Source organism: Hippopotamus amphibius, chromosome 1, assembly GCF_030028045.1.
Source record: "Hippopotamus amphibius kiboko isolate mHipAmp2 chromosome 1, mHipAmp2.hap2, whole genome shotgun sequence".
In the NCBI taxonomy this organism is placed as follows: Eukaryota; Metazoa; Chordata; class Mammalia; order Artiodactyla; family Hippopotamidae; genus Hippopotamus; species Hippopotamus amphibius.
The window spans coordinates 134,377,732-134,403,671 of NC_080186.1; the positions used below are offsets into that span (position 1 = coordinate 134,377,732).

The 25,940-nt window shown below is 36.5% G+C and overlaps 1 protein-coding gene across 6 annotated transcripts; it reads right to left on the bottom strand.

Annotated features, from left to right (window-relative positions):
* Nucleotides 1-25,359, bottom strand: SPDL1 (spindle apparatus coiled-coil protein 1). Of its 6 annotated transcripts, XM_057729435.1 has the most exons (13): nucleotides 24,825-24,871; nucleotides 20,767-20,942; nucleotides 18,860-19,036; nucleotides 14,254-14,448; nucleotides 13,533-13,682; nucleotides 13,335-13,433; nucleotides 13,148-13,258; nucleotides 11,052-11,192; nucleotides 5,987-6,090; nucleotides 5,218-5,405; nucleotides 3,224-3,294; nucleotides 2,952-3,064; nucleotides 1-683 (listed from the first exon to the last, which is right to left on the bottom strand). In XM_057729435.1, exons 1-13 carry the CDS (start codon nucleotides 24,850-24,852, stop codon nucleotides 536-538), a joined length of 1,701 nt encoding a protein of 566 aa, XP_057585418.1. In that variant the 5' UTR covers nucleotides 24,853-24,871; the 3' UTR covers nucleotides 1-535. The 6 variants fall into 6 exon arrangements, with proteins under 6 accessions (XP_057585418.1, XP_057585411.1, XP_057585405.1 ...); XM_057729428.1 differs by having other exon boundaries at nucleotides 2,952-3,294; XM_057729422.1 differs by lacking the exons at nucleotides 1-683; nucleotides 24,825-24,871 and adding an exon at nucleotides 25,320-25,359 and having other exon boundaries at nucleotides 2,670-3,294.
* Nucleotides 25,360-25,940: the final 581 nt, after the last annotated feature.

Consider the following 25,940-nt stretch of genomic DNA (forward strand, 5'->3'; position numbering starts at 1 on the left):
TTATTTTAAATTTCAAAATTATTTTTTCATGTAATTGAGACATAAAATTTAAATCATGTATATGAATACAAAGATGAACATACGTGCTTTAAACAACTGACAAAATCTAGTTACAATATGGTATATGTTTTTAAATCAAGTTTTCTATTTTCACAACAGTGAAAAACTACAGTTCATAAAAATGTACACAGGAAAATATAATAGTTAATGTGTTCTCTTTTCAAATATATATGGCTCTGAAGGTACTTTAAAAATCTATATACAAAGTAACCAATAGATTTGTAATAACACTTTCCTTCAGTTAATGGTTTATTCATTGTGATTCATAGTTCATCACTTAAAAAAACTCTCCTGGTTAGAATCACAACCACATTTTGAATGTTTGGTCCAAGAAGCAAGAAAATGTCAGTTCCTGGCACAATGAGAAGAAGGAAATAACCTACAAGATGGTATACTTCACATAAAGACAATCTTAACTAAGCTCCAGAGCAATCTTTTGGGCAAGTGGTACCTTCCTCTCATTAAAGAAAAGTCTTTACTGCTGAGGGCACTGGGTCTCTGGAGTTGATTTGGAGGACACATATACAATAGGGTGTGATTTCTTACAAGTTTCCTTTTCCAATTTGCTTGCAGTTTCTTTCCATTCTTTAACTTCTGTTTGAAGCCTTGATTCAGCAGCTAACCTAGAGGCATTAAAGCATCCACTCTGAATTCAAATGTAGTTAGGAAAAATTAAAGAAGAAACAATCCTCTAGTATAATGGACCTCTTAATGAGACATGGTGGGTTTTTTTTTTTTTTAGGTATATAAGGAGAAAAATTATCGTTGACTCCAATACCATTAAAAAAACTAAGTCACTGACACACTAAAAGAACCTTTTTATATCAACAGATTTAATTTTTCAGATGTCTAAAGAAATGTCTTTAAGGTTGATAAAAAGTCATGGCAAAGCCTAAATTAAAGAATTGAAATATAATAAGGGTGCCTATCATTATAAACATACCTAACAAAAAAAAATTTAAATGCTAGAGCACTATTTTAATGTTAACATGACTTACAAAAGGCAAACACAAGATAAAAATTAACAAGGAATCCTGGGCTGCACGAATAGATGTCTGTTTATCTCATAAAAAACTCAAATTGAATTTAAACTAGCAAAATAATAATTTAAGAAAAAATAAACAGTGAAGAGATATTTTAAAGGGCCTATAAGGATATTTTATAGCAAGAGCATCAATTAAATTTATAAAGCATGCAACAGTCAAGTTCCCAATAAAAGCTGTATTTATTATCACAATATTACCATAGGACTGTATGTCGAAATTAATCATGCAGAAAGCAAAAGGTTGGAAACACCTAAAGTTAGCAGATGAAGTCACACACACACAAAAACAAACGTTTTGTTATTTTATTTGTTTTTGTTTAACTAGCAACACAAAAAAATTCCAGAGTGCTACTTGAGTCAAATAAGTAGCTAAATACATTTGCTTAATTAATTTTTATCAAGCAAAAAAAGGCAGAAAAAGAAATGAAGACAACATAGATAGTTAGGTTTGCACTGATCCATTCTGGAAATTCACCTCCAGAAATATACAATGGTCAAGCACACATACGCAATGAACCACATATACAGAAACATAACCTGTTGAATTCAATTCAGCACTACTCGAAAACTTGTGAGTCAGATATCACTCATTTAAGGTTACTTTTTCCTCGAGAATGTTAAGCTTTTATTTTATGTGACTTATAGATTATAATGTTATTACATAAAATTTCAAGAAATGGAGTAATACATCACTCCTATTAATAATAATAATAGCTGCAATACTGTTGAAGTGCTTTCACTGTTGAATACTACATTTAGTAGCACTGAAGACTTGAAGAGAAATCAGATAAAACATACAAGAAAGCCCTTTTACATAAGGTGGCCTGTCTTTTATTTCAATTCAAATGCATACTAATACTAGTAAAATGTCTTATTCCGTACCCCTCCATCTAAGACTGACCCTAGCAGCATCTTAAAGATCTCCTTTCATAGCACACAATCCAAGCTAACTTTTTTCACATTAATGTTCTTAATTTTCTTAAATGTCTATTTAATTACATCTATCATTCCACTGTATAAAGACACCCTTCATCTTTTGTAATCTTTTTTTTACCTTCTCCATTTTCTTCATTCACTTCTTTTTTGCCCATTCTTGGTCCTGCTACACACATCAAGATAGTGTTTCTTATACCACCCTAACCTCAGCCACTGAACCTACCTTTCCCTTCCACTCGCTTTCTCTTACCTTCTGGCCTCTATTATTTTTTTTTTAAATGCTTTTTAAAAAAATGTTTTTAAAATGTTAATTCCTACAGACATACATGTCTGACAATTCTTTCAGTCACAAATTCAATCATGCAGAAACTAGAGGCTTTGAAGTTTGGGTGTAAATTGAAAATTAATTACCTTTGATATTTTAAAATGTCAGAACAGGTATTAAAGTACATTCTTGAAGGCTTAGGATAAACAATTTCAAAAGCCATAAAAAATTTTATCTAACAGTTTTTTGGAAGGCTGAAATTTCTTAGACTAATGGAAAGCCCTTTTAGGAGATAAGTTAATTTTTTTCCCATGGCCGCTCTTGAACCAGGAAAAAGAGTAACTGTACATTTATTCAAACCAACGAAACATTCAAAGATGTACTAGACTGTGACATTTCTGCCTCATGACACAGAAAAGTATTACTTTTTAAAATAATTCCCTTACTCAGGAGTCCTTTCCCCTTGCAATCATTTTAGTTTTTCTTAAGGTTTTAGAAAATCGGAAGGTAGGCAGATGAAATTGGGGAATTATACTGCATGCAATACTAAGAAAATAGATAAAGAAACAGAGAGCACAGTTCATGCAGCGATAGAGAAGAGATGGAGAGGGCTGCTCACTGCCTTGAAGGAAAGAGGACACTGACCTGGGAGAGTTAGGGGTGTTTCCACTTCTTTCACTTAAGGCTTCCAAGTCAGCTGGAACTCCTACAAGTTTCACACATTTCTTTTCCTTCCTTGGCTGAATATCCACGGGCAGCTTTTTGTGAGGAGAGAGAATATTTCCTGATGTGCTTACAGAAACTGTCTTTTCTAACTGCAAGTTGTTATCTTCTAAATTGTTAGGACAGAACTGTGCCTCCTCTTTCTGAGGTGGTAATCTATAAACTTCTTCCCCAACAGCACTGGTGGCACATACATTGTTAGGGGTGGTTATATCCACAGGCAGTACCTCACGCCTCTTTTTGAGTACAGGCACTTCAATTTTCTCTGAGAATAAAAACAAAAATAGATCTAATCAATAAACCAAAGACACAATCAACATAAGGTTGAATGAGTTATAAACGTATTTTTTCCTTTCCTTTTTTGCACTTCCTTTAAAACCCATTCATCTCCTTACTGAAACACATTATCTTTAATCCTTTCTTTTTCATGGATTCCATTAACTATATCTTTTCAAGATTATCTGGCTATAAATTTTTCCTTGGGACCTCAATATATTTCACTCTAGGAATGAACACTTAAATGTTCTCTTCTAGGGTTATGATAAAAGTTGCTTGGGGCTTCATAAGGTCTCAGCATGGAAATTAGGAAGGATATAGTGGCTAAGAGTCAAGGAATCCAGGTACAAATCCTAGTGCTAGCATCACTCTGCACCTGGGTGACCTTGGGAAAGTACTTCACCTCTCTGAGCTTTGTTTTCTTTTTTTTAAGTTTGAATAATCGTAATTCAATAATCATTTATTGAGCAACTACTAAGTGCAAAACACTGTGTTAACTGCTGTATGCATTCACTTTTGATCTAAAGCATGAGCTTTGTTTATCTGTAAAATGGGGATTAAAAGCACCCACTGAGTGAAGACTCAATATTGTGTTTTACAAGGATTAACATAATATCATTCCATCCCCTATGCAGGGCCACGTATACAGTCACAGAATTAACTGTTCCAATACCTTTTCTGTATCCCCGTACCAATGTGTCTTTCATTTTCAAAATCAAAATATTAGTGAAGTTGGAGAAACCATGGTTGAATGTGGGGTTGGTATTCTTGTTGGTATCACTATTGTTTTTAAATCATTATTTTCCCTTTCTCTTGCACTGCTCCTCTGAAACCCACACCATCTAGATTCACTATACTTCCTCCTGTTTGCTGTGTTCAGTTCAGCAGACCTTTGATATTCAAAATGGATAATTCTTATTCAGGACAGGGTATTAAACAGGGAGGGGGAAAAGGATGAGAGAAAGAGAAGCCTTTTTAAATTATAAAGAAACCTTATTATTGCTGACAACCTCCCTATTATTGTAGAGAATCACTCAAGTCACTGAAAAAATAATGGAGAGAGAGTTATAGATATCTGCACAGTGTAGCGGTAAAAACTGGCTGAAAATCTAAAACACGTAACAAAACTTGTTTTTGGTCTAAGAACCATCACCTTCTTAGACTCTTTTATTACGGGCCCTTTATTTTTTAATTTACATACTGTAAAACCACTTTTTAAAATGTTTAATGTGCAGAGTCTGTATGCTGAGGCTATTTGCTATCTCAGTGATTAGACTTGATAGTTGTCCTCTAATAGCTGTCCTGCTATTGCTTAATAACAGAATCCCCAAGATTTAGTTGGGAACATGGACGCTGAGAATCGAGACTGAATTTCTCTGCTTTCCCTACAGGCAGGTAAGGCCATGTGACTAAATTCTGCTCAAGGTATATGTTGATGAACAATGCAAATGAAGCCTAGATCCTGACACTGACCAGTTCTAGAATGCCCCCCTCCAGACCTTTACCAGGGAGAGGAATATATACCTATCTTAAGTTTCCATTATTTTAGGTTTTCTATAAACACTAGTATTAACTAATATAGCTCTCACATATCAATTTCCTCAACAAAACTAAACTCTTTGTCATTATATAAGATGCTGCAATCTTAAATGAAAAAGTGTCAAATGCCAAGGGTCTACTATACAAATATCCAAAAAGAATGCCATTATACTCATGCACATCCAGTACCCAGTTCTCTTTGAATTTTCCTACACATTTTGTAGCAATAAACTTGTTTTATTAAACACAGATACACAGCCACAAATTAGTTTGTAACGTGATTTGCATAAAGCTGTAGCAAGAAAAAAAATTTGATATGACTTCTCAGAACTTCTCATGATATAAAAGACAAAATATATGAGATATTACATACCTTCAGGTTCATACTTCAGTTTTAATTCATCTAGTTTAGCTCTCAGTTTCATATTTTCACTTTGGGAAAGCTGGAGGCACCTTTCATTCAAAAAAAGTTTTCGTTCGATATCCAGAGCCCGTTGGCTCTCAAATAAGGCTTTCATTCGCTGAATGGACAATTCACCTTTAGCGCTTTCATTTTCTTTGCTATATTAATAAAAAAAAAAAAGGAGAACCAAGAAATATTAAAATAACACATGAAATAAGTGTAGTTGTTAATACAAATTGTTTACTATATTATATATTTGAACTCTTAGTGAAATATATTTCCCTGGGGTTTTTACTAACAAAGAAACAATTAGCAAAATAAGCTTTAAGCACAGCAGTTCCAAATAAAAAATCCCACCAGTCTTCAAAGGAAATGGACAAAGGGGGGCATACTTTCCACATTCATGCATGTATAAATAAATCCCTTTAAGTTTTAAATTACATGACATTTATTCTTGAAAAATTTAATTACAAGGACATTTTCTAAAGTTCTTTTTACTTACTAATACGAAAAGCTTTATGAAACACATAAAGAACTAAAAACATTTAATTATTCATTGAAAATATTTTTCTTCAATAACCACCACTAATTATATCTTGAATAAATCTCATTTGCCTCAGAAAGGTATTTTTGTTGCCATTCTTTTCTGGAATCTTCTTTTGGCAATTTGAAAACAAAACTACTACCACTTATAAGCAAGTCAAAAGAGTCTCTGTCTTCCCAAGCACCCAACACTTACTTTAAGTTGTCAAGCTTTATTTGAAGTAAATCTGTGTAATAGGTGTCATCTTCCAGAGCAACAGAGCTGGCTGAAGGCTTAGATTCCATACTTTCATATAAACTCTAAAGAAAACAACAATTCTTATCACTTAAAATAAATAACAGATTAGGTTAGCATAGGTTTATTAATAATAAATCAGCTACCACTCACTGAACACTTATCATCTGGTGGGCACTGCGCTAAGCACTATCCACTTAACTCATTTACCTTCTGAAGCAGGTACAAGAACGAGCATTCCTCTCTTACAGATGAGGGAACTAGCTCACCAAGTTACAGGCAAGTACACTGAGAAGAGAGAATCTGAATGCAGATCTGTCTCCAAAGCCTGTGCTTGTAACCACAACTGTATCCTCCCTCTGGTTTCTCGCTCCTGGCTTTTAAAATGGAAGAAACAAACACTCACTAGGTTTAATTCTGGCCTTTACGACAAAGCCATAAATTATACAAATATGAAAGAGTAGAGATCCTTACAGTTATTTTTGGTGCCGACTATTCTGAGATTCTGATAGAATCTCTGTATGGTTTCTCTAGGGGAAAAAAAAACACGTAAATCTGCTTAAAAACGTGTAAAAAATCTCAGAGACTGCAGGTAAGAGTCCCTAATTTAAAGCCATAATCATAGTGCAGTCCACTGGTGAGCCACATATACCTGCCAATTGATGTTTGCAAAATGTAACCAAAATTGCAGTCCTTTCAACAGTTCTTATAAGAGAAAGAAAGTTATATAAACTTAAAATTTTATGATACATTAATGGCTACAATTTAGAATGCCTAAGAGGTTATTAATGTCTATAAAATTTATCATTTGTAAACTTTAATTAGTTCTTTAGTGAGAAGATATCTGTGCTCCCTAAGTTAATTTACAAATTCAGTGTAATCCTGGGACTTCCCTGGTGGCACAGTGGTTAAGAATCTGCCTGCCAATGCAGTGGACACAGCTTCCAGCCCTGGTCCAGGAAGATCCCACATGCCTTGGAGCAACTAAGCCCGTGTGCCGCAACTACTAAGCCTGTGCTCTAGAGCTGGTGAGCCACAAAAACTGAGCCCGCGCTCTAGAGCTCATGAGCCAAAACTACTGAGCCCACATGCCACAACTGCTGAAGCCCATGTGCCTAGAACCTGTGCTCTGCAACAAGAGAAGCCACCACAATAAGAAACCTGCGCACTGCAACGAAGAGTAGCCCCCGTTCACCACAACTAGAGAAAGCCTGCGTGCAGCAACGGAGACCAAACGCAGCCATAAATAAATAGTAAATAAATAATAAATATTTAAAATAAATAAATTCAATGTAATCCTAATAAAAATGCCAACAAACTTTTTTTTGGAGCTAGACAAGATGTTCATGGGAAAAACAAACATGAAAGAATAGCCAGGAAAAATGCTGAGAAAGAAAAGCTATAGCGGGAGAATAGCCTTACCCGACAAAACACACTATAAAACCTCTAAAATTAAAAGTGCGGTACTGATGTGCAGATAAGTAGGCCAATGGAATAGAATGGAAAATCCAGAAATAGGCACAAGCACAGATAGAAATTTGATATATGGTAAAGGTGTCATATTAAATCACTGCCACCAAGACTGACTTTTTAATAAATGATGCTGGGACAATTGGCTAGTTATTTGGAAAAGATAAAATTAGATTTATACCTCACACTACACACAAGAATAAACTTCAATAAAGATCAGGTCTCTAAATGTAAAAAGTGAAACCGTACAAATACTACTAGAAAACATGGGTTAGTTCCTCTGTACGTGCACGCAAATACACCTATGAAAACATGCTCAAATTCACTCATTATTACAAAAATACAAATTAAAACTACACTGAGATACTATTTCTCATCTATCAATCCAGCAAAAACTTAAAAAAAATAACACATTCTATTGGTAAGGCAACAGAGAAACAAGCACTATGATACACTGCCAGTGGGAATGTAAATTGGTACAAGCCACGTGAGGGAGTGTGGGAGCATCTAACAAACCTACATATTCATTTATTTTTGACCCAGTAATTGCACTGTAGGAATTACCCCTGATGATACATCTACAACAATAAGGAAACGCATATATATGCAAAATGTACTTTATAGTGCTGTATATAATTGCAGAATACTGCAAATAATCTAAATACCCAGATGTAGGAGAATGTATGAGAATCCATGCAATGGACTTCTCTGTTGCTGTTAATAAGAATTAGGAAGATCTCTCTAAACTGAGATGAAGTGATTTTCACGTTAAATGAAAAAAGGAACGTATAAAAGACTGTTATGTTACATTTCGTCCACGCCCCCCCCGCCCCAAAAAGGAGAAAATAAAGCCTACATAAAGCTGCTCTTTTTGCAAAATGAAACACAGCATGAGTAAATCAAAAACAAATGAAATTGGCTACCTAAAGGGGTGAGGTGCAAACAGTAGAAGGGATGGAGAGACAGACACTTCTCTGAGTGTATCTTCTTCATAGTTCTGACTTTCAGAACCATGTTAATGTTTCACATGCTGGGAAAAGTAAATAAATAAATTCAACAAGGATGGACAGAGGGAGGAGGGGAAAAAAATCCCCAAGTAACTTTTGAACACAGTATTTTGACTATATACGCTCAGGCTAAAAACAAAAACAACTGCAAACAAATCCTAAACTTCAGTGAGCAGGATAATTCCAAAACTATATGTATTCTAAGAATGAGTAAATAAGCAAATATATTAAGGACAATAAGAGTCAGGTTTTTTCACTGTTGGAAAAATGGGGTAGACAATGCACCCTGTTGGTATTAGATTCAAACTGGAGTCATTAAGTATGAAATCAAGGTTTTATTATATTTATGTACACATATATATATGTAAATACATATACTCACACAAACCTACTCACACAAAACATTCACAAATATGCACATAACACATACATAAACACACTAAATATACACCCATAGACTTCTAGCTCTGTCTGCTAGAAGGGCCAAGAAGTGATGACATTCCAGTAACAATAAGCACATCTAGTGCCCAGATCTTGGTTTCTAAGCACCATTCTCCACTTAAAGGAACCTGTGCTCCTTGCAGAAATGCTGATTCCAAGGCTGGGGCCGGTGAGCCAGGAATATTTTGTTGTGCCAGAGAAGGAAGTATTCCTACTGGCCAAATCTGGGACAATCAGGGTAAATAAGGAAGTTATGGACTAAAACCCATGGGATAAAATAAGAATTCATGAGGCTATATAATATAAATAAATGAATAGGCAAGTAGAAAAGTTCTTTCCAATCCCTTTATTATTATTCTAACTAATGAATGTAGAAAGAATAATGAAATTATCATTTGGCAATCATCACAGTTTCAGGCAAGAATCATCAATGGATGTTCAAGTACAAGGAGAAACAGATATATACTTGGTCTGAGTAACTCCCCACAAGAATATTTATTAATTACAAAGGGAAAACTTATAACTGTACACTGGAGAAACCTGGCAGGCATAACCACAACCAATCAAGGTTAACATAACCAGTTATGGTATAAACAGACATCATGTGCTAGCTGATGTGACACAGGAGAAGGGTATACTAATACTCCTGAAGTATTCCTGTCAAAAATACACAGCCTGAACCTAATTATACCTCACACCTCCAAAGTGAGAGAATCTATAAAGCAAATGGCTATACTCTTCAGAAATGTCAAGGTCACAAAAGATAAAGAAAGCCTGAGGATTGTTCCAAATTAAGCGATACTAAAGAGACTTGACAATTAAATACAACATATGATCATCGACTGGACCCTAGAAAAGAAAGAATCTGGGTATTTTTGTTTTCCAAAAAGGACATTAGTGGTAATTGGTAAAATGTAAAAGGCAACTTAGCTGAAACTATGTATCAGTGTTAGTTACCTGATTTTGATCATTGTACTACCTAAAAGGATAAACTTCAACACTGAGGTACAAGGGTAAAGGGATATCTGGTTTCCAACTTACTCTCAAATATTTAAGATAAAAATGTGCACACATGGGGAGAGAGAGAATAAGAAAGCAAATGTGGTGAAACTGACTCCTGGGGAATCTGGGTGAAGCATATATAGAAATAATTTCACAACTTAAAAACATCTGAATGCCAGCTGCCACACAGTATTGGACAATGTGACAAAAATCTTACTATGAGGGACTTCCCTGGTGGTCCAGTGGTTAAGAATCCACCTTCCAATGCTGGGGACATGGGTTTGATCCCTGGTCAGGGAACTAAGATCCTACATGCAGCGAGGCAACTAAGCCCACGTGCCGCAACTACTGAGCATGTGGGCCACAACTAGAGAGGCTGTGCATGGCAACTACAGAGCCCATGTGCCACAGTGGAGACTCCCACATGCTGCAACTAAAACCCAATGCAGTCAAAGATAAATAAATAAATATTAAAAAAAAAAAAAGAAAGACATCTTACTATGCATCCATTAAAAAACAGAGGTGGAGAGCACTGAAAAAAAATCAATTACTGGTAACACTCTACAGGAGGAACAAATCTCATTAACATAATGTTGAGTGCAAGACAGAAACAAAAAAGTAAGTAATGAATGATTCCATTTATATGAAATTCAGGAGTATTTGTATATGTAAAGCTGATACAAAGTTAGGAGGTGGGAGGACTCACTTAAAGGGGATATGGCAGAGCTTCTCTGGAGTGCTGGAAGTATTCTACATGGTGAGCTGGGTAGGAATTAACAAGGGGGTATATACATGTAAAACTCATTGAGTTGTACACTAAAGATATGGGCACTTTGAGTACAACTGAGTTATAATTTACAACAACAACAACAAATATGGGGGGCTCTATTAAAAGAAGCAACAGGCAAAACCACTGAAAAGCAAAAAGAAACTAGAAGAAAAAATTAACTTAAATATTGGCAAAAACAAACAAATAAATAAATACTGATAAATCTCAAGGAAACTACAGATTAATTACATAATAAAGAAACCCACTCAAGTTAAAAGCATTAAAACATTCAAACCAAAATTTGGCTGCATTTTTTTTTAAAGGTGTTTACACATACCTTAAATTTCTCCAGATTCCTAATTTCACCTAAGAGATGTTTAATTTCACCATTCTTCTGCTCCAACATGGCAAGTAACCTTTCCTGCTGTTCAAATTCAGCTTGAGACCCTTTCATTTGTAGTAATGTGGCGATTTGTAACTAGAAAAAAAAAATCCCTCCCCCATAAAATTGAGTGGGGGAGAGGAAGATTCTGATAACCATATTTTCAATGCAATTCGTATTTTGTACTATATTACTTTGACATCATTTTGGAAACTAAACTAATTAGCTATTTCTAATCCAATAATTTGAAAACACATATCAGTAAATCTAGTTATAGACATAACTCTTTAGTACTTATTTTGACTATTTATGAGTAATATTTGAAGTCCATAACAATTATTTATACTCTGTGAAACATAATTAACTGCATGGCTGTGGTCTAGAAGCACATCACTTAAGTAGTAAATAAGCCTGGCCGAATGCTGTGCTGTACTCAAGCATCTAATGCGGTTTCTCAAAAATTTTAATTAACTTCAATAATATTAAGTGGGGGAAGTTATTAAGCTACTCACATTCACTAATGTGAGATTCACAAAGGACAAGGATGGAAAGCAAAGGTAAAACGCAGTCTATGGATACTGAAGCAAACCTCAATATGAGTATAAATTTATTTTTTAAGAGCAGCAATCAACTTAATTATGACTCCACCTAAACTTGCAGCTGCACAGCAATCAGAAGGAAATTAACTACAATCTAAACCTAGCATTCTTTTCTGCCTTTAGAAATTTCTGGAGTTCTAAAAACCATCAATTAGTTTAAATACATTTTTGAGTAAAGCAAGCGATGATATGAACTTGCAGCTATGGTTACAAGTAAGAGAGAAAGATGACTTTTAACATGTTAAGGATCCACTTTTTGTTCCTGCTTCAAACTGAAGGCTAAACACATTTAGCCTCAGAAAATTCAGAATGCCACCTGTGTCTAAGGACAGTTTGGGGTATCATGGGAACACTGAGATTAATAACAGTAGCCCAACAAATACAAAAAGAAAACAAAGAGCAAATAGGAGAAAACTTACAAAGAAATAATTCCCAGATAGGGGAGAGCCTCAGTAAACCAGACAGCACAGTCAAAATCCTTAGAAATAAAAGCCACAGCTATTGTTTATTATGTTGGCACCTCACTATTTGCCAAGCAACATGTAAGCATTTTACTGTGCATTCGTTAAGTCCAGGACAACTCTAAAAGGCAAGTTCTATCATCTCTATTTTACAGATGAGCTGACTGATGCTCTGAAAAGTAAAAATACTTGTCCAAGGTCACACAGCTAGCAAGAGACAGACTGGGATTCAATCCCAAGTTCATCTAATGCCAAAGTTTAATCACTGACCTTTCCTATTTCTTTGGTAAATCTCATCATCCTGAAAAAGAGGCAGGAAGCCTTACAGACTTGTTGTTACCACCTCAGGAGAGTTAGGCACAACAGATCAGGGATCAGGAATCTGGACTGGTACAATACTGGAATCTCTCTAACTTCTGCATGTTTCTCTGTTACCAGCTGTTTGCCTGACACCCAACAAACCCTTAAAATTAAAAGGGTTTATATGCTTGACTTGAGAAACTGCAAGGAAAGGAAATTCAAATTTCAGTCTATAAATAAGCCTTTGTGGGAGAACTGAAGAATGGTGAGAGAGCTAGTTTTAGTTGAAGCAGGAACCTTAGGGCTATCCTCAAAAAGAAACCAGGCCAACAGCAGGGAAGAAAAACTTTTTAATACTTGTTTTTTTCCCACTCCACAAAAGAAGAGCTAATGGCAAGGCTAGTGAGTAATAATTAAAAACTCAAGGCTAGGGAGTAAGAATTAAAAACTCAATCAACAGTGGATGCTAAACATACCACTACTAAATCTACACAGAATTAATTTTTTAAAATAAAATATAAAAAGGATCTTTCATTCAATTAAAAATTTTTTTTTCTAAATCACACAGTTCTAGAAATAATTATGTAAGTATATATTCCTTGAAGGAAAAGATGCTTTCTTTGATATATTTGTACATGTAATGCTGATACAAAATAGGTTTAATAAATCTTTGATCATAATAATTCTGTACCTTCATTCTTTGCATCTGTTCTCTATTAAATGCATTTTGCTTCTTTAGTGACTGATACTTGACTTTCATGCTGATAAGCTGACGTTCCATTGCCGCCCTTCGGTCTTCCACCTATAAAATGTTAACATGTTTAATTATGCTTTTATTAAGTGAAATGCCCATTTAATCAATGGAATATTTTAAGTACCTCTGCAAACAAAGAGTTGCCTTTACTGTTAGGGTCCAAGGCTTGCTGGAGTGCCTGGTCTAGCTGCACCTGAAGATCTTGATTTGCCACACGAGCTTTCTAAATTCAAAAGAAAACAATTTAGCTAATACAGATTAGATTAGCAAGAGAACAACTTGTTATAAATTGGAAAAGATAATGTTACTGTAACCACAATACCTCTAAGGCATTATAGTAAGAAACTGCTTCTTTCTCTCGCTCTTCTTTTTCCTCTTTAAGCCGGTCTACCTGGCGCATTAAATTAGTATTTAGAAGTTCTAATTGTTCTTGTCTGTACTGTAGTTCATTCACTTCTTCTTTGAGGTTGGTCTATTCAACAGGAATTGAAAAAGAAGAAGCTCTCTTAAATAATCCTTCAGTTAGCAGCTGTTTAGTTTATCTATCAGCAGTGGCTCACACCCAAAACTAAAACTAAGAACTAGTCAGAGGTTATAAGGTGCATAATAAAATTTTTAAAAGTACTAAGTTTTTTCAATAGGGAATCAAATAAAAGGCTCTAGACACTTTCTTTTCTATGAATTTAAGGCTTTAATTTTTAATTAACTTTAGCCTACAATGAGAAAAATTATATACATATCAACTTCCTTGGGACCAACCTTTTATGACACAAACTAGGATCAGAATAAATGTCTAAATTCTTCCAGAGGTTTTATTAATCTAAAAGTAAAGTCTGCCTTACATAATCATGTAACCTAAAGCTTTACTTTATTTGCAGGAATCCATCTAAAAACTCTGTAAAACATTTTTTAATTAGTTAGATCAAAGTTAGGTCAAAAAATATTATAACCTTAAAACTAGCTCATAAGTTTTATCACAAAAACATGAGAAATATACAAGGGGAAAAAAGAAAACTCTAGAATAAACATGCCATAAAAATTACCTTCATACTTTCCATTTCACTCAGCTCAATCTGAAGAGCCAACATCTCCGAAGACATGCTTTCATGTACACGTTCAGACATTATTCGCATTTCCTCTGATTTACAAGAAAGGAGTTCCTTTTGATGATCCACTTTGTGCTTCAGCTGCTTTTCACTAAGCCTAGCTTCATCTAATTCGGCTTTCAGTTTTTCTAACTAAAGTAAAATAAATAAATGAATAAATAAATTCACAATCTTATAAATCAAAAGGTAGTGAAGGTCATCAGAACATACAATTGCAATACAAATTGTTCTGGTACCTGCAGGATAACTATTTTGGAAGACAGTCAAGCTGAACAAAACTATTTAACTCCTTTTCCCAAAATGTCACATAGTTACAAATCTTGGAAAACTAAGAATACAGGCATACCTTGTCTCATTGCGTTTTGCTTAATCCCGCTTCCCAGATATTATATATATACATATTTTTTACAAATGGAAGGTTTCTGGCAACCCTGAGCCAAGCAAGTCTACCAAACGATTTTTCCAACAGCATTTGCTCACTTCCTGTCTCTGTGCCATATTTTGGTAATTCTCAAATCTTTCAAACCTTTTCATTATTATTATATTTTGTTATGGTGATCTGTGATCAGTAATCTTTGATGTTACTATTTTAATTGTTTTGGGGCATCACAAACCACACTCATATAAGAGGGTGAACATAATCGATAAATGTTGTGTGTGTTCTGACTGCTCCACTGAATGATCACTCCTATATCTCTCCCTCTCCTAGGGCCTCCCTATTCCGAGACACAATACGAAATTAGGCCAATTACTAACCCTACAATGGCCTCTCAGTGTTCATACCTCTCACTTTAAATCAAAAGCTAGAAATGATTATGCTTAGTGAGGAAGGTATGTCGAAAGCTGAGATAGGCAGAAAGCTAGGCCTCTTGCACCAAACAGCAAAGCTGTGAAAGCAAAAGAAAAGTTCTTCAAGGAAGTTAAAAATGCTACTCCAGTGGACACACAAATGATAAGGAAGCTAAAGAGCCTTACTGCTGATATGGAGAAAGTTCCAGAGGTCTAGATAGAAGATCAAACCAGCCACAACATTCCCTTAAACCAAAGCCTGATTCACACTCTCTTCAATTCTATGATGGCTGAGAGAGGGGAGGAAGCTGCAGAAGAAAATTTTGAAGCTAGCAGAGGTTGGTCCATGAAGTGTAAGGAAAGAAGCTGTCACCACAACATAAAAAAAAACCGGCAAGACGAAGCAGGAAGTGCTGATATAGAAGCTGTAACAAGTTATCCAGAAGATCTAGCTAAGATAATCAGTGAAAGTGGCTACATCAAACAATAGGTTTTCAATGTAGACAAAACAACTTTCCAGTGGAGGAAGATGCCATCCAGAACTTTCACAGTTGGAGAGGAAACATCAGTGCCCGGCTTCAAAGCTTCAAAGGACAGGCTGACTCTCTTGCTAGCGGCTAATGCAGCTGGTGACTTTTAAGTTGAAGGCAATGCTCATTGACCATTCTGAAAATTCTAGGCCTCTTAAGAATTATATTAAATCTATTCTACCTGTGCTCTATAAATGGGACAACAAAGCCTGGCTGATAGCACATCTGTTTACAACATGGTTTACTGAATATGTTAAGTCTACTGTTGAGACCTAACTGCTCAGAAAAAAAAGATTCCTTTCAAAATATTACTGCTCACTGAAAATGCACCTGGTCACCCAAGAGAGATGTACAACGAGATTCATGTTGTTTTTGTGCCTAGTAACACAACGTCCATTCTGCAGCCTATGGATCAAGGAGTAATTTCAACTCTCAATTCTTATTACTTAAATACATTTTGTAAGGCTATAGCTATCCAAGACCCGCATGGATCTGGGCAAAGTCAATCGAAAGCTTTCTGGAAAGGATTCCCATTCTAGATACCATTAAGAATATTTGTGATTCATGGAAAGAGGTCAACGCATCAAAATTAACAAAAGTTTGGAAGAAATGAATTCCAACTCTCAAGGATGACTTTGAGGGGTTTAAGACTTAAGTGGAGAGAGTCACTGCAGATGTAGTGGAAATAACATGAGAACCAGAATTAGAAGTGGAACCTGAAGAGGTGACTGAACTGCTGCAATCTCATGATAAAATGTTAATGGATGAGGAGTTGCTTCTTATGGATGAGCAGCGAAAGCGGTTTCTTGAGATGGAATCTGCTCTTGGTGAAGATGCTGTGAAGATTGTTGAAATGACAACAAAGGATTTAGAATATGACATAAACTTCGTTGATAAAGTAGTGGCAGGGTTTGAGACAATTGATTCCAATTTTGAAAGAAGTTCTGCTGTGGATAAAATGCTATCAAACAGCATTGATGCTACAGAGAAACTGCTCATAAAAGGAAGAGTCAATTGATGCAGCAAACTTCACTGCTGTCTTATTTTAAGAAATTGCCACAGCCACCCCAGCCTTCAGCAACCACCACCCTGATCAGTCAGCAGCCAACAACATGGAGGGAAGACTCTCCCCCAGCAAAAAAGATTATGACTCACTGATGACTCAGATGATGGTTAGCATTTTAAAGCAATCAAACAGTTTAAAATTAAGGTATACACATTATTGTTTTTAGAACAAATGCTACTGCACACTTTAATAGACTACTTTGGAAACTAAATTATTCACGTGCCTCACTTTATTGCGATATTCACTTTATTGCAGTGGTCTGGAACTGACCCTGCAGTATCTCTGGTGTGCCTGCATGTAGTTTAAAGGGAACAAACTTATAGTAGAAGGGTGAAGCTTCAGGGTCAGGCCTAGGTTTAACCTGTCTTACTTACATTCCTCAAATATACAACTGGTAAGTGACTGTACCTACCATCACTGTGTTACTGTGAGGCGCTCAGCTGAGATTGGATGGGTGATACATTCAGCACCACACCTGGCACTCACTCATTGGTTTATCAATAAAAAGCTTTTGCTTGATGTCCAGGCTTATCATTATCACCTATATTGAATTATCTTCAATAGGGTCTCAACGTTCTTAGAATATATCCTGATATTTGTTTTCTATTTAAAAAATAAGAGCCTTCTAGCTTGATTTCTTTTCCCTTTCCTATTTTTATCATATGAAATAAAAATTTCACCTGACTGATCTATGTTAAAATGTAGACAGCCTTCTGAAAAACATCACTAAATGACCGAAACTTATTGTATGATGAGATAACTAGGGTTTCCTATTTGGCCAAGGCTAGGCATCTTTTAACAGATAGTGACATGCCTTGTTTTATAACCATACAAATAATCCATGCAAGTCATCAGAGTAGGTCTGGACTCCTGGCCACTTTGGCTGCCATGTGAAGATCGAATGGCAAGACAGCGATGGTGGAAGCAGGCTACCTGGACAGTAGGGGAGAGACGATGGTGAGCTGGACTACAGTGTAATAGCAGAGATGGATATTTTGTAGCTCAAGTTCTTAGACTTTGTTGATGGATTAAATGTGAGAAATAAATGAAAGAAAGATGGCAAATAAAATTCCAAATTATTGCCACAACGAATTTGAGAACATCAGTAAGACTGAAAATATGTTTTGAATGATTTAGTCTTTACTCCACCAAAAAGCCATCTCTATAACTGCCTTACTTCAGACTCTGAATATTTCCTACACTAGTCTTTTTTTGTTTAGGTAATCAAAGTTACTGCTAAACTGAAAGTAATATCCAGGAAAAAAAAACAACCCATCATTATCAGTTACTGGTGTCTCAACTCAGAGTAGCTTCAGACAAGCTGTATTATTATTGTCAGAGTGGTATGCAAGATGATTTTAAGTATTACATGAAAGCATGTTTTGATAGTTACATTTTGCTGCATATGAGGAAAAAACATAACCAGCTCAAATATATTTCATTGATACCATTTCTTAAAATGAGAAAACATTTAAAAAGAGTCAATTTAATGACAATTAACAGTACAGGTGGTACAGGTATGTAAAAATCTTAAAAGATGCTACATGAAACACAGCAAAACAGGCTTCAAAATCAGCCTCAGTGCAAATTTTGACTGATAATTTCTAGCTCTATAATCTTGTCCAACTTTATTCAATCTGTTTAAACTTGGTTTTCTCATCTGTTATGCGAAAATAATAATGGTACCTCCCCTATGGATTTGTATAAGAATTAGATCATATATATTAATTTATCGTCAATAAACAAACTATAAAGTATCAAATCTAACGTACATTAATTTACCAAAAACTATTGGCTTCTTTTGTTGAATTATAAAATGTACCACTAGCTGCAGGGAAGGTTAGGGAACAAGTCTTTCTGAAAAGGGACTGGCATACTAAGCACCCTAAGCAAGGTGGTTACGCTGCTCACTGAACTACAACTCCCCACCAAATGCTCAGTCACTAAAATTAAATAATTCTATTTAATTAATAGAATGCTATTTAAACAAGTCTCCTAGGTAAACTATTGTTTCTCACTCCTAACATTAAGATGATGGAGCCCTTAATCTCAGCTATTTTGCATAGATGGTACTAAGAAAATCTTCCATCACCTAAAGTTTACAAATGGTTGCATAAGCATGAAATATTTTTGTTCTAAAATACATAGATATCCAAACCTTATTTTTTAGTTCATTCACTTCCTGCCCATGACTTCTGCTCAGTTGTTCTTCTAATTTCTCCAGGTGCATTTTCTGTTGTTGTTTAATAGCTTCACATTCAGAGCTCAAACTTTCTAACATTCGACTCTTGAGTTCAACTTCTCTCTGAAGAGTATATTTTTCTTGTTCATAATTCTGAAAACAGATTCAATTATAATTCGATTACATAAAAATAACTTAAAACCCTCACACATAAGCAGTTTTCACCTTCAGTCATTCCTGTTTCACACATTTGCTGCTTTCTAAGTAACAACCACATGTTAAATCTGGAATAACTGTAGCTAGTATTAATGCTAAAAAAAACCCTGAGATGTATTTTGAGACTACATTAAAGTTCAGGCTAGGGATATGGTAATTGCTTCTATGTCCTGCCAAGGAAGTAAAAAGCACTCTATGGCTGTCAACAAGTCAAGAAATCCCTGCTAGGAAAAAAAAAATTAATAGTTTTCCAAGTGAGAATTATTTTGTTTTGATAATGATATGCTCTATTTGCAGCTCTGAGTAAAATGAAGAAATAGTGGACGAGGTATAAACAGAAATATTGAATTGGCTCTCACTTTCAGAATGCAGTCATCTGAAAAATGTTCATAAATGTTCATGAAACTACTCAGATGAATATAGTGCTACGACAAAAGGAGTCTAAGAGGGCTTTTGCTTACTGCCAGGGAAATTTAAAGATAAAATGAGCATTAGTTTAAACTTCTTCAACAAGCTTTAAAAATTAAATAAATAAAATTAGATTTAATAAGAGAAAAATTTTTTAAAAAGTTGCCATTAATTTTTTTTACCTGCTATATTTAAATTTTGAGATCAAAGTTTAAACATTACTGAGCATTTACTAAATAAAACTGATTTATTCATTCTTTCAGTAATTTATGCCAGATATCAGGGATATAGCCGTGAACAAAACAGACAGAATTCCCTCTCTCATGTCATGTCTCTCATAACAGTGGGGGATGAACAACTCAGATGGAGGCAACAGCTCCTATAAAGCCCATAGGGCAGGACTAGTGTAGCTAAGAATAAGGGAAAGTAGTTAGAGATGAGGTCAGAGCACATGGGGATCTACAAACCCAGATAAGGAGCTCAGATTCTGTTATAAATAAAACTGGAAGCTGCTCTATGCTTTCAGCAGGGCTGTGACATGCTCTTTTGTATATTCAATGACCACTTGGCTGATGTGTGAAGAATGAATGATGTGAATGGCAATGCGGGAAGCAGGCAATCTAGTCAAAAGGCTACGGTAGTAGTCCAAGGGCGAGATGATGGTGGTCTGAATTAGAGTGGCAGTAGTATAGATGTTTTGTAGGTCAAGTTCTTAGAGCTTACTAACGGATTATATATGAGAAATAAGGGACAGAAAGATGTTGAATAAAACTCCTAGATTTTTGGCTCAAGTAACTGAATGAATGTTATTACATTTACTAAGTAAGATAAAGAATTTTGCAAGAGCATGTTTGGTTAGTGGGCAGGGAATCAACTATTCTGTTTATGTTAAGTCTGAGATGCCCATTAGTGGGCAACTGAACACAAAAATCTGGACTTTGGGGGAGAACTAAGGACTTGGTGTAGCATCATGGGCATTTAGATGTTATTAAAAACTGAAACAAGTGAGGTCACCTAGGAAAAGCGAAACAAAGGCTAAAATTCGATATGTAGTAAAGACAGTGTATTAACTTATTTTTCAAACTCAGAACACAGAGTCAGAAAAAATAGCAGAAATTCATTTAGTTCATTTGCCTTTAATGGGGATGGGTGGGAACGAGGCCTAAAATATTCAGAAAAGAAAAATAATATTAATAAGTGCTGGACAACACAAATCTTCTGTAGTTAAGCACATCCTTGTAAACAGAGTAGTGTCCTACCTCAGTCATGGTCATCATTTCATTACGACATTTATCTAATTGATTCTGCAATTCATTCTGGCTCTCCACTAGTTGTAAACCATACTGCGCAGCTTTTAGTCGCTCTTCTTCAACCTCTTTGAGCTTGCATCGAAGATCTGCTATTATATCTGCCTCCATGACTTTTTTCCTGTCTACTGTAAATAGAGGAAATAAAAGTACTTTAGCTTAAACAAGAAACTCCTTATCAATAATAAAAGATATGTGTGTGTGTTTTGTGTGTATGTATATATTCAATACCACTGCCACATAAAAACAGTATTAAAGATTTTCTTCCTGACTTTCGAACAGTCAAATTTGCATTCTTGTTCTAAGAGCAAAGTCTGACTATTTTGCTAACAGATTTGAGACCAAATCAAATAGAGCAAAAAGAAGATGAATACATTTAATTTTGCTTCAAAGGAATGCAGTCTCAGGAAACTATTCAGTTGCTGTGTGCTAAGCTTCCATAAATGCTAAGGTAGGATGGTCTCATAATTATATCACTATACGGGTAACCAAGTTAAGAGGACAATAAAAAAAAAAAGTCAAGAAACTTTATAGTAGCATAACTGCTACTTAAAATATAAAAGATGGCTTTGAATAAGAGTCATAAGGTAAGGACTAGCACATTCACAATTTTTCACAACAGTGTTAACTTCCTGAACACATCAAATCTGCCACATTAAATGTGCTTTATTGAAAACAGACTCACTAGCATTTTCCCAGTTATTCATAAGAAGGCATGCAAACAGACACCATGTTGAGAGTAATTAAAGAACAATCTCATCCTAGATTTTCAAGCAAGGACTTAAACATTATATATAGAAATATTCTACTTTAACTCAACCTCACTCTTCATCCTTTCCAAATTGGTTCCAGGCTTAAACTCAGCTTTGCCTTCGAAGAGCAGCAAGCTATTATTAAGGTATGTCTCCAGTCAAATATTTCTTGAATGCCTATGTGCCGAGCTCCATTCTGGGCGCTTCAGATACATCAAGCAGTCAGTCAGACCCACAAAAGGCTCTTCTTTCATAAAACTTACCCTCCAGTAGGAGAAGACAAGCAATAATAACATAATAACTAAATTTTTTTAAAAAGTGGAAATGGCAAAAAAAAAAAACAGGATAAGTGAACTTGGAAGAAGTGGGTGTATTCTAAGTAGGATGAAATTTAAAATGTGTTGAATGGAGAGCCCCTCAGATGACTTCTGAGCAAAGCCTTGCAGATGATAAGCAAATTAGCCATGTACTATTTAGAGAAATCATGTTCCAAGCAGAGGGGTAGCACTACAGTTGAAGGAAGTCCAAAGAAGGAGCAAGATAAAGCATAGGTCAGAGGAGATAATGAGAGAATATAGAGATCAGGCCATTATAAATAAAGACTTTGGCTTTTACTCTGGGTGAAATGGGAAGTCACTGCAAAGTCTGGAGTAGAGATATGATACATTTAAAAGGATCATTTTAGTTGATATGCTGAATAGTTTTGAGGGAAGCAAGTTGGAAGCAGAAGGATCAGGTGGGATGACCACTCAAATCAGAGTGGCTGCCATAGGAAGTGATGAGAAATGGCCAGATTTAGCATATATTTTGAAGGTAAAGCCAACATGATTTTCTGACAGAATGTGGGATGTGTGAAAGACAATTTTAAAATGCCTCCAAAGGTTCTGGCTGAGCAACCAGTAGAATAGATTCGCCAATAGCTGAAATATCAACAACTGTGGGTAAAGACTGTTTTAGAGAGAAAGTCAGAGGTTTAAGTTTTAAAGCATGAACTATGTCAAGTAAACAGTGGCTATAAGAGTAGGAGAAGGCTTTGGGCTGGAGATATAAATCTGGGGGTTATTAGCATAAGTCCTTGAGCCTTGTTATCACCAAAGTAAGAGCATAATTAAAGAGGACAAAGGATGGAGCCCTGTTATGAGGTGGGAAAGGAGACAGCAAAGCATGACTAGTGAGGTAGGAGGAAAACAAAGAGCATGCGTTGTCCTAGAAGTCAATAAAGTGTATTAAGGAGATCAACTGTAAGAAATGCTAAGTCAGTAAGGTGAAAACTGAGAACTGGCCACTGGACTTGAATTCACTGATGTCAATTAGGAGATGACCCTGAGAGTAGTTTTGACGGGGAGATGTAGGCAAAAGCCTGATTGGAATGAACTGGAGAGAATGGCAGCAGAATAGTAGACAGCAAGCATAGTTTTGCTACAAAGAAGAGCAGATAAATGGGGCTGAAGAGGAAGCAGGGTCAAGGTTTTTGTTCTTTTTTTTAAAGATGAAAAATTTTTTAAGAAATAATTTTTAAAAAATTTTAAGAAAAAATAACAGCATACTTGTATGACATGGGATAGATCCAGGAGAGAAGAAAGACTAATAGTATAGAAGCATGGAGAACTACTGGAGTGATGAATGAGCAGGGTCTGATTTTTGGACAGGAACATGAATGTTTCATCTAAAGTAAAGGAAAATTGGGAGACTGGAATACCAGTTTATCGTCTGTTAACTGTATCTCAATAAAAGTTCTTAAAAAAAATAAAGGAAAGCAAAGCACATGGGTACAGACTCTGTTAAGCAGGTAGATATAGTGTTGGGAGTCTGCATAAGTGCCCTTCTAACTGCTTCAATTTATCAGTAAATTAGGACGCAAGGTCTTTGAGAATGAAGATGGAGCAAATATAGGATTCTAGAAAAGGGGAGAAAGAAAAAAAAGAAAAAAGGGTATCCTATGTTATCCAGGGCTGGCTGCCACTGCTCTAACCTTTCCAAAGCCTGTACATGATGGGGATAGCCACTAATTGTTGCACTGTTAATAATAATTTATATTTGCTAAGGATTTACCATTTGCCAGGCACAGTGCTTTGCTTCAAATACACTATCCATTTAATTCTTTTAATGGACCCGAGCTAAGTACTATTGTCATCAATATTTACTAAAGAAAAAAATGGAGTAGCCTCAAGACATCCCAGCCAGCAATGTCCAAGGCAGCCAAAAAATTAGCTCTCATTTATTCCAAAGATTTGCAGGAATTCCTACTATGTGTCAAGTACTGTGCTACTGCTGAGGACACAATGTGATCCCCAAGCTAGACAATATCCCTGTCTTCTTGAATCTTACAGTCTATTAGTGGAAAGGCATTAAATCAGATAACTGATATGCAAAGTTACAAGTGTGATAAGTGCAAGAAGGAGAGGTGTATGGTACTATCTGAGCCTACAACAGGGCAACTGTCTTAATCTGGGTAGTGGGGTGAGGGCAGGGTTGAGGGGAATATGGACAAAAAAGATTTACCTGAGGAAGTGACTTTTCAACAGGTGTAGTGAATGTGTAAGAGTTAATCTACCAATCTGCAGAGAAAGGTAGCTACGGTTGAATAACAACTACAGGTAATATGTGCCAGAGTGCTCTGCAAACATTATCTTACTTAACTCTCTCAACAACCATATGAAATAAAAGGTTCCCTCCCCCCCCCCCCCCCCATTTTACACATGTGCAATCTGAGGCACAGAAAGGTTAAGTAACTTGCCCAGGGTTATCAAGTGGCTAAGTGAGACGGGAACAGGATCTAGTTCCATTGCCTGGTGCTCCTAACCACTTTTCTGTTCTGCCTCTGAGAAACAGAGCACATACAAAGCATTTAGAGGCCAGGGAGCTCAGGGAATCAGGCTGCTTGAGTTCTTACCCCACCTTCACTACTCACTGGCTGCATCGACTTGGACAACTCACCCAATGTCTTGTTTTGCCACCCATAAAACAAGGACAATAACATCTACCTAGCAGGGTTTTTTTTTTTTTTTTCCTAGAAGATTAAACCAGCTAATGGGTAAAAAGCAACTAGGGCAGAATCCGACACGTAACTGTCTGAGGCAGCGCTGTCCGATAGAAATACAATGCGAACTAGACTTACTGATTTTTAATTTTCTAGGTGCCACATTTTTTTTTTTAAGTAAATACTGGTGAAACTCATTTTAACGATATGTTATTTAACCCAATACATCCAAAAGGTGATCAACAGGTAGTCATTATAAAGATTATTAATGCGATTACTTTTTGGTGTAGTCTTTAAAACCCACATGTACTTTACATTTACAGCATTTTTCGATCCGACTGCCGCAGGTGGCTACCAGCTGGCAGACCGGACGGCGCAGATCTAGTATCTGTCATCCTCCGGAAGCCCGGGTAGCGGACCCGGCTTCCCGTATTTACGCAGAATCCCCGGGGCCGTCGAAGCGGCCCAACGCAATATTGAGACCGGCTCGGAACCCGGTTTATAAGAACTGAGTTCCGCCGAAGAAGCCGTTCCAGCTAAAAGCCTGGTCGGAGACATAGGCCCCCGTTTCCTTAGGCCCCGCTCTCCCCTCTCCAGCAGCCCTCCCTACGCCGCTCCTCAGCGTCCCTCTTCACACGCACCTCCCTCCAGGCCCCTGCCCCTACCTCTCTCCTCACCCCTTCCCCTGCTGCCGCAGCTCGCCGCGCTCAGACTCGCGACGTGAACGCCACCACACCGCAGAGACACCGGCCCATGTACCCCAGCAAGCTCACCGGTAAGCGCCAGGGCTTTTTGAATGTAGTTCCCGCGAGAACTCACTTGTCTCGCGAGACTTTCCGCCCTGGCGGCTGGTTAAGGAAAAAAGGGGAGGGACGTCCAAGACAGTGCCACGCCCCACCTACAGCGACTGCGCAGGAGCAAGGGGCGAGCCTTGGGCTTGGCGCAGGCGTAGGCATGGTTCTATGTCTGTCAGGGTTAGTTTTCTTTGTGGTTTTTTGTTTGTTTGTTTTTTGTTTTGGTTTGTTTTTTTTCCCCTCACGACAATACCTTCTGGAGGGACAGTGTCACTAGAAGGCAAAGCGGTGGGGGAATTCCGTAGTGTGCTGGCCTGAAGGCTCTGTTTTAGGGTTCCGGGAATTTAAATCAGTGTGACAGTGCCTAGGAGCATCATAGACAGAATCACAGTTACGTTTAAAGTACAGAATGACAGTTACTGTAATGGCCTTAAACACTTGAACCTCCACCTTGCGCGAGTACAGCACTAAATTTTACACGGATTCTCTCAGTTAAGCCCGCCAACAGCCTTATGAGGTAGGTGTTACTGTCTTTTTCTACGGAGGAAGACGTAGCCCCAAGAAGAAGGATGTCTTGGCCTGGTGGTAGAACTAGAATTT

Coding starts and splice junctions, on each gene's coding strand:
- SPDL1 (XM_057729398.1), bottom strand. CDS start 24,852: ATGTGGGTTTTAAAGACTACACCAAAAA. Junction 19,037..20,766: donor AAATGATGACCATGACTGAG/GTAGGACACTAC, acceptor ATCTGTTTTCAG/AATTATGAACAAGAAAAATA. Junction 14,449..18,859: donor TGAATGAACTAAAAAATAAG/GTTTGGATATCT, acceptor ATTTTACTTTAG/TTAGAAAAACTGAAAGCCGA.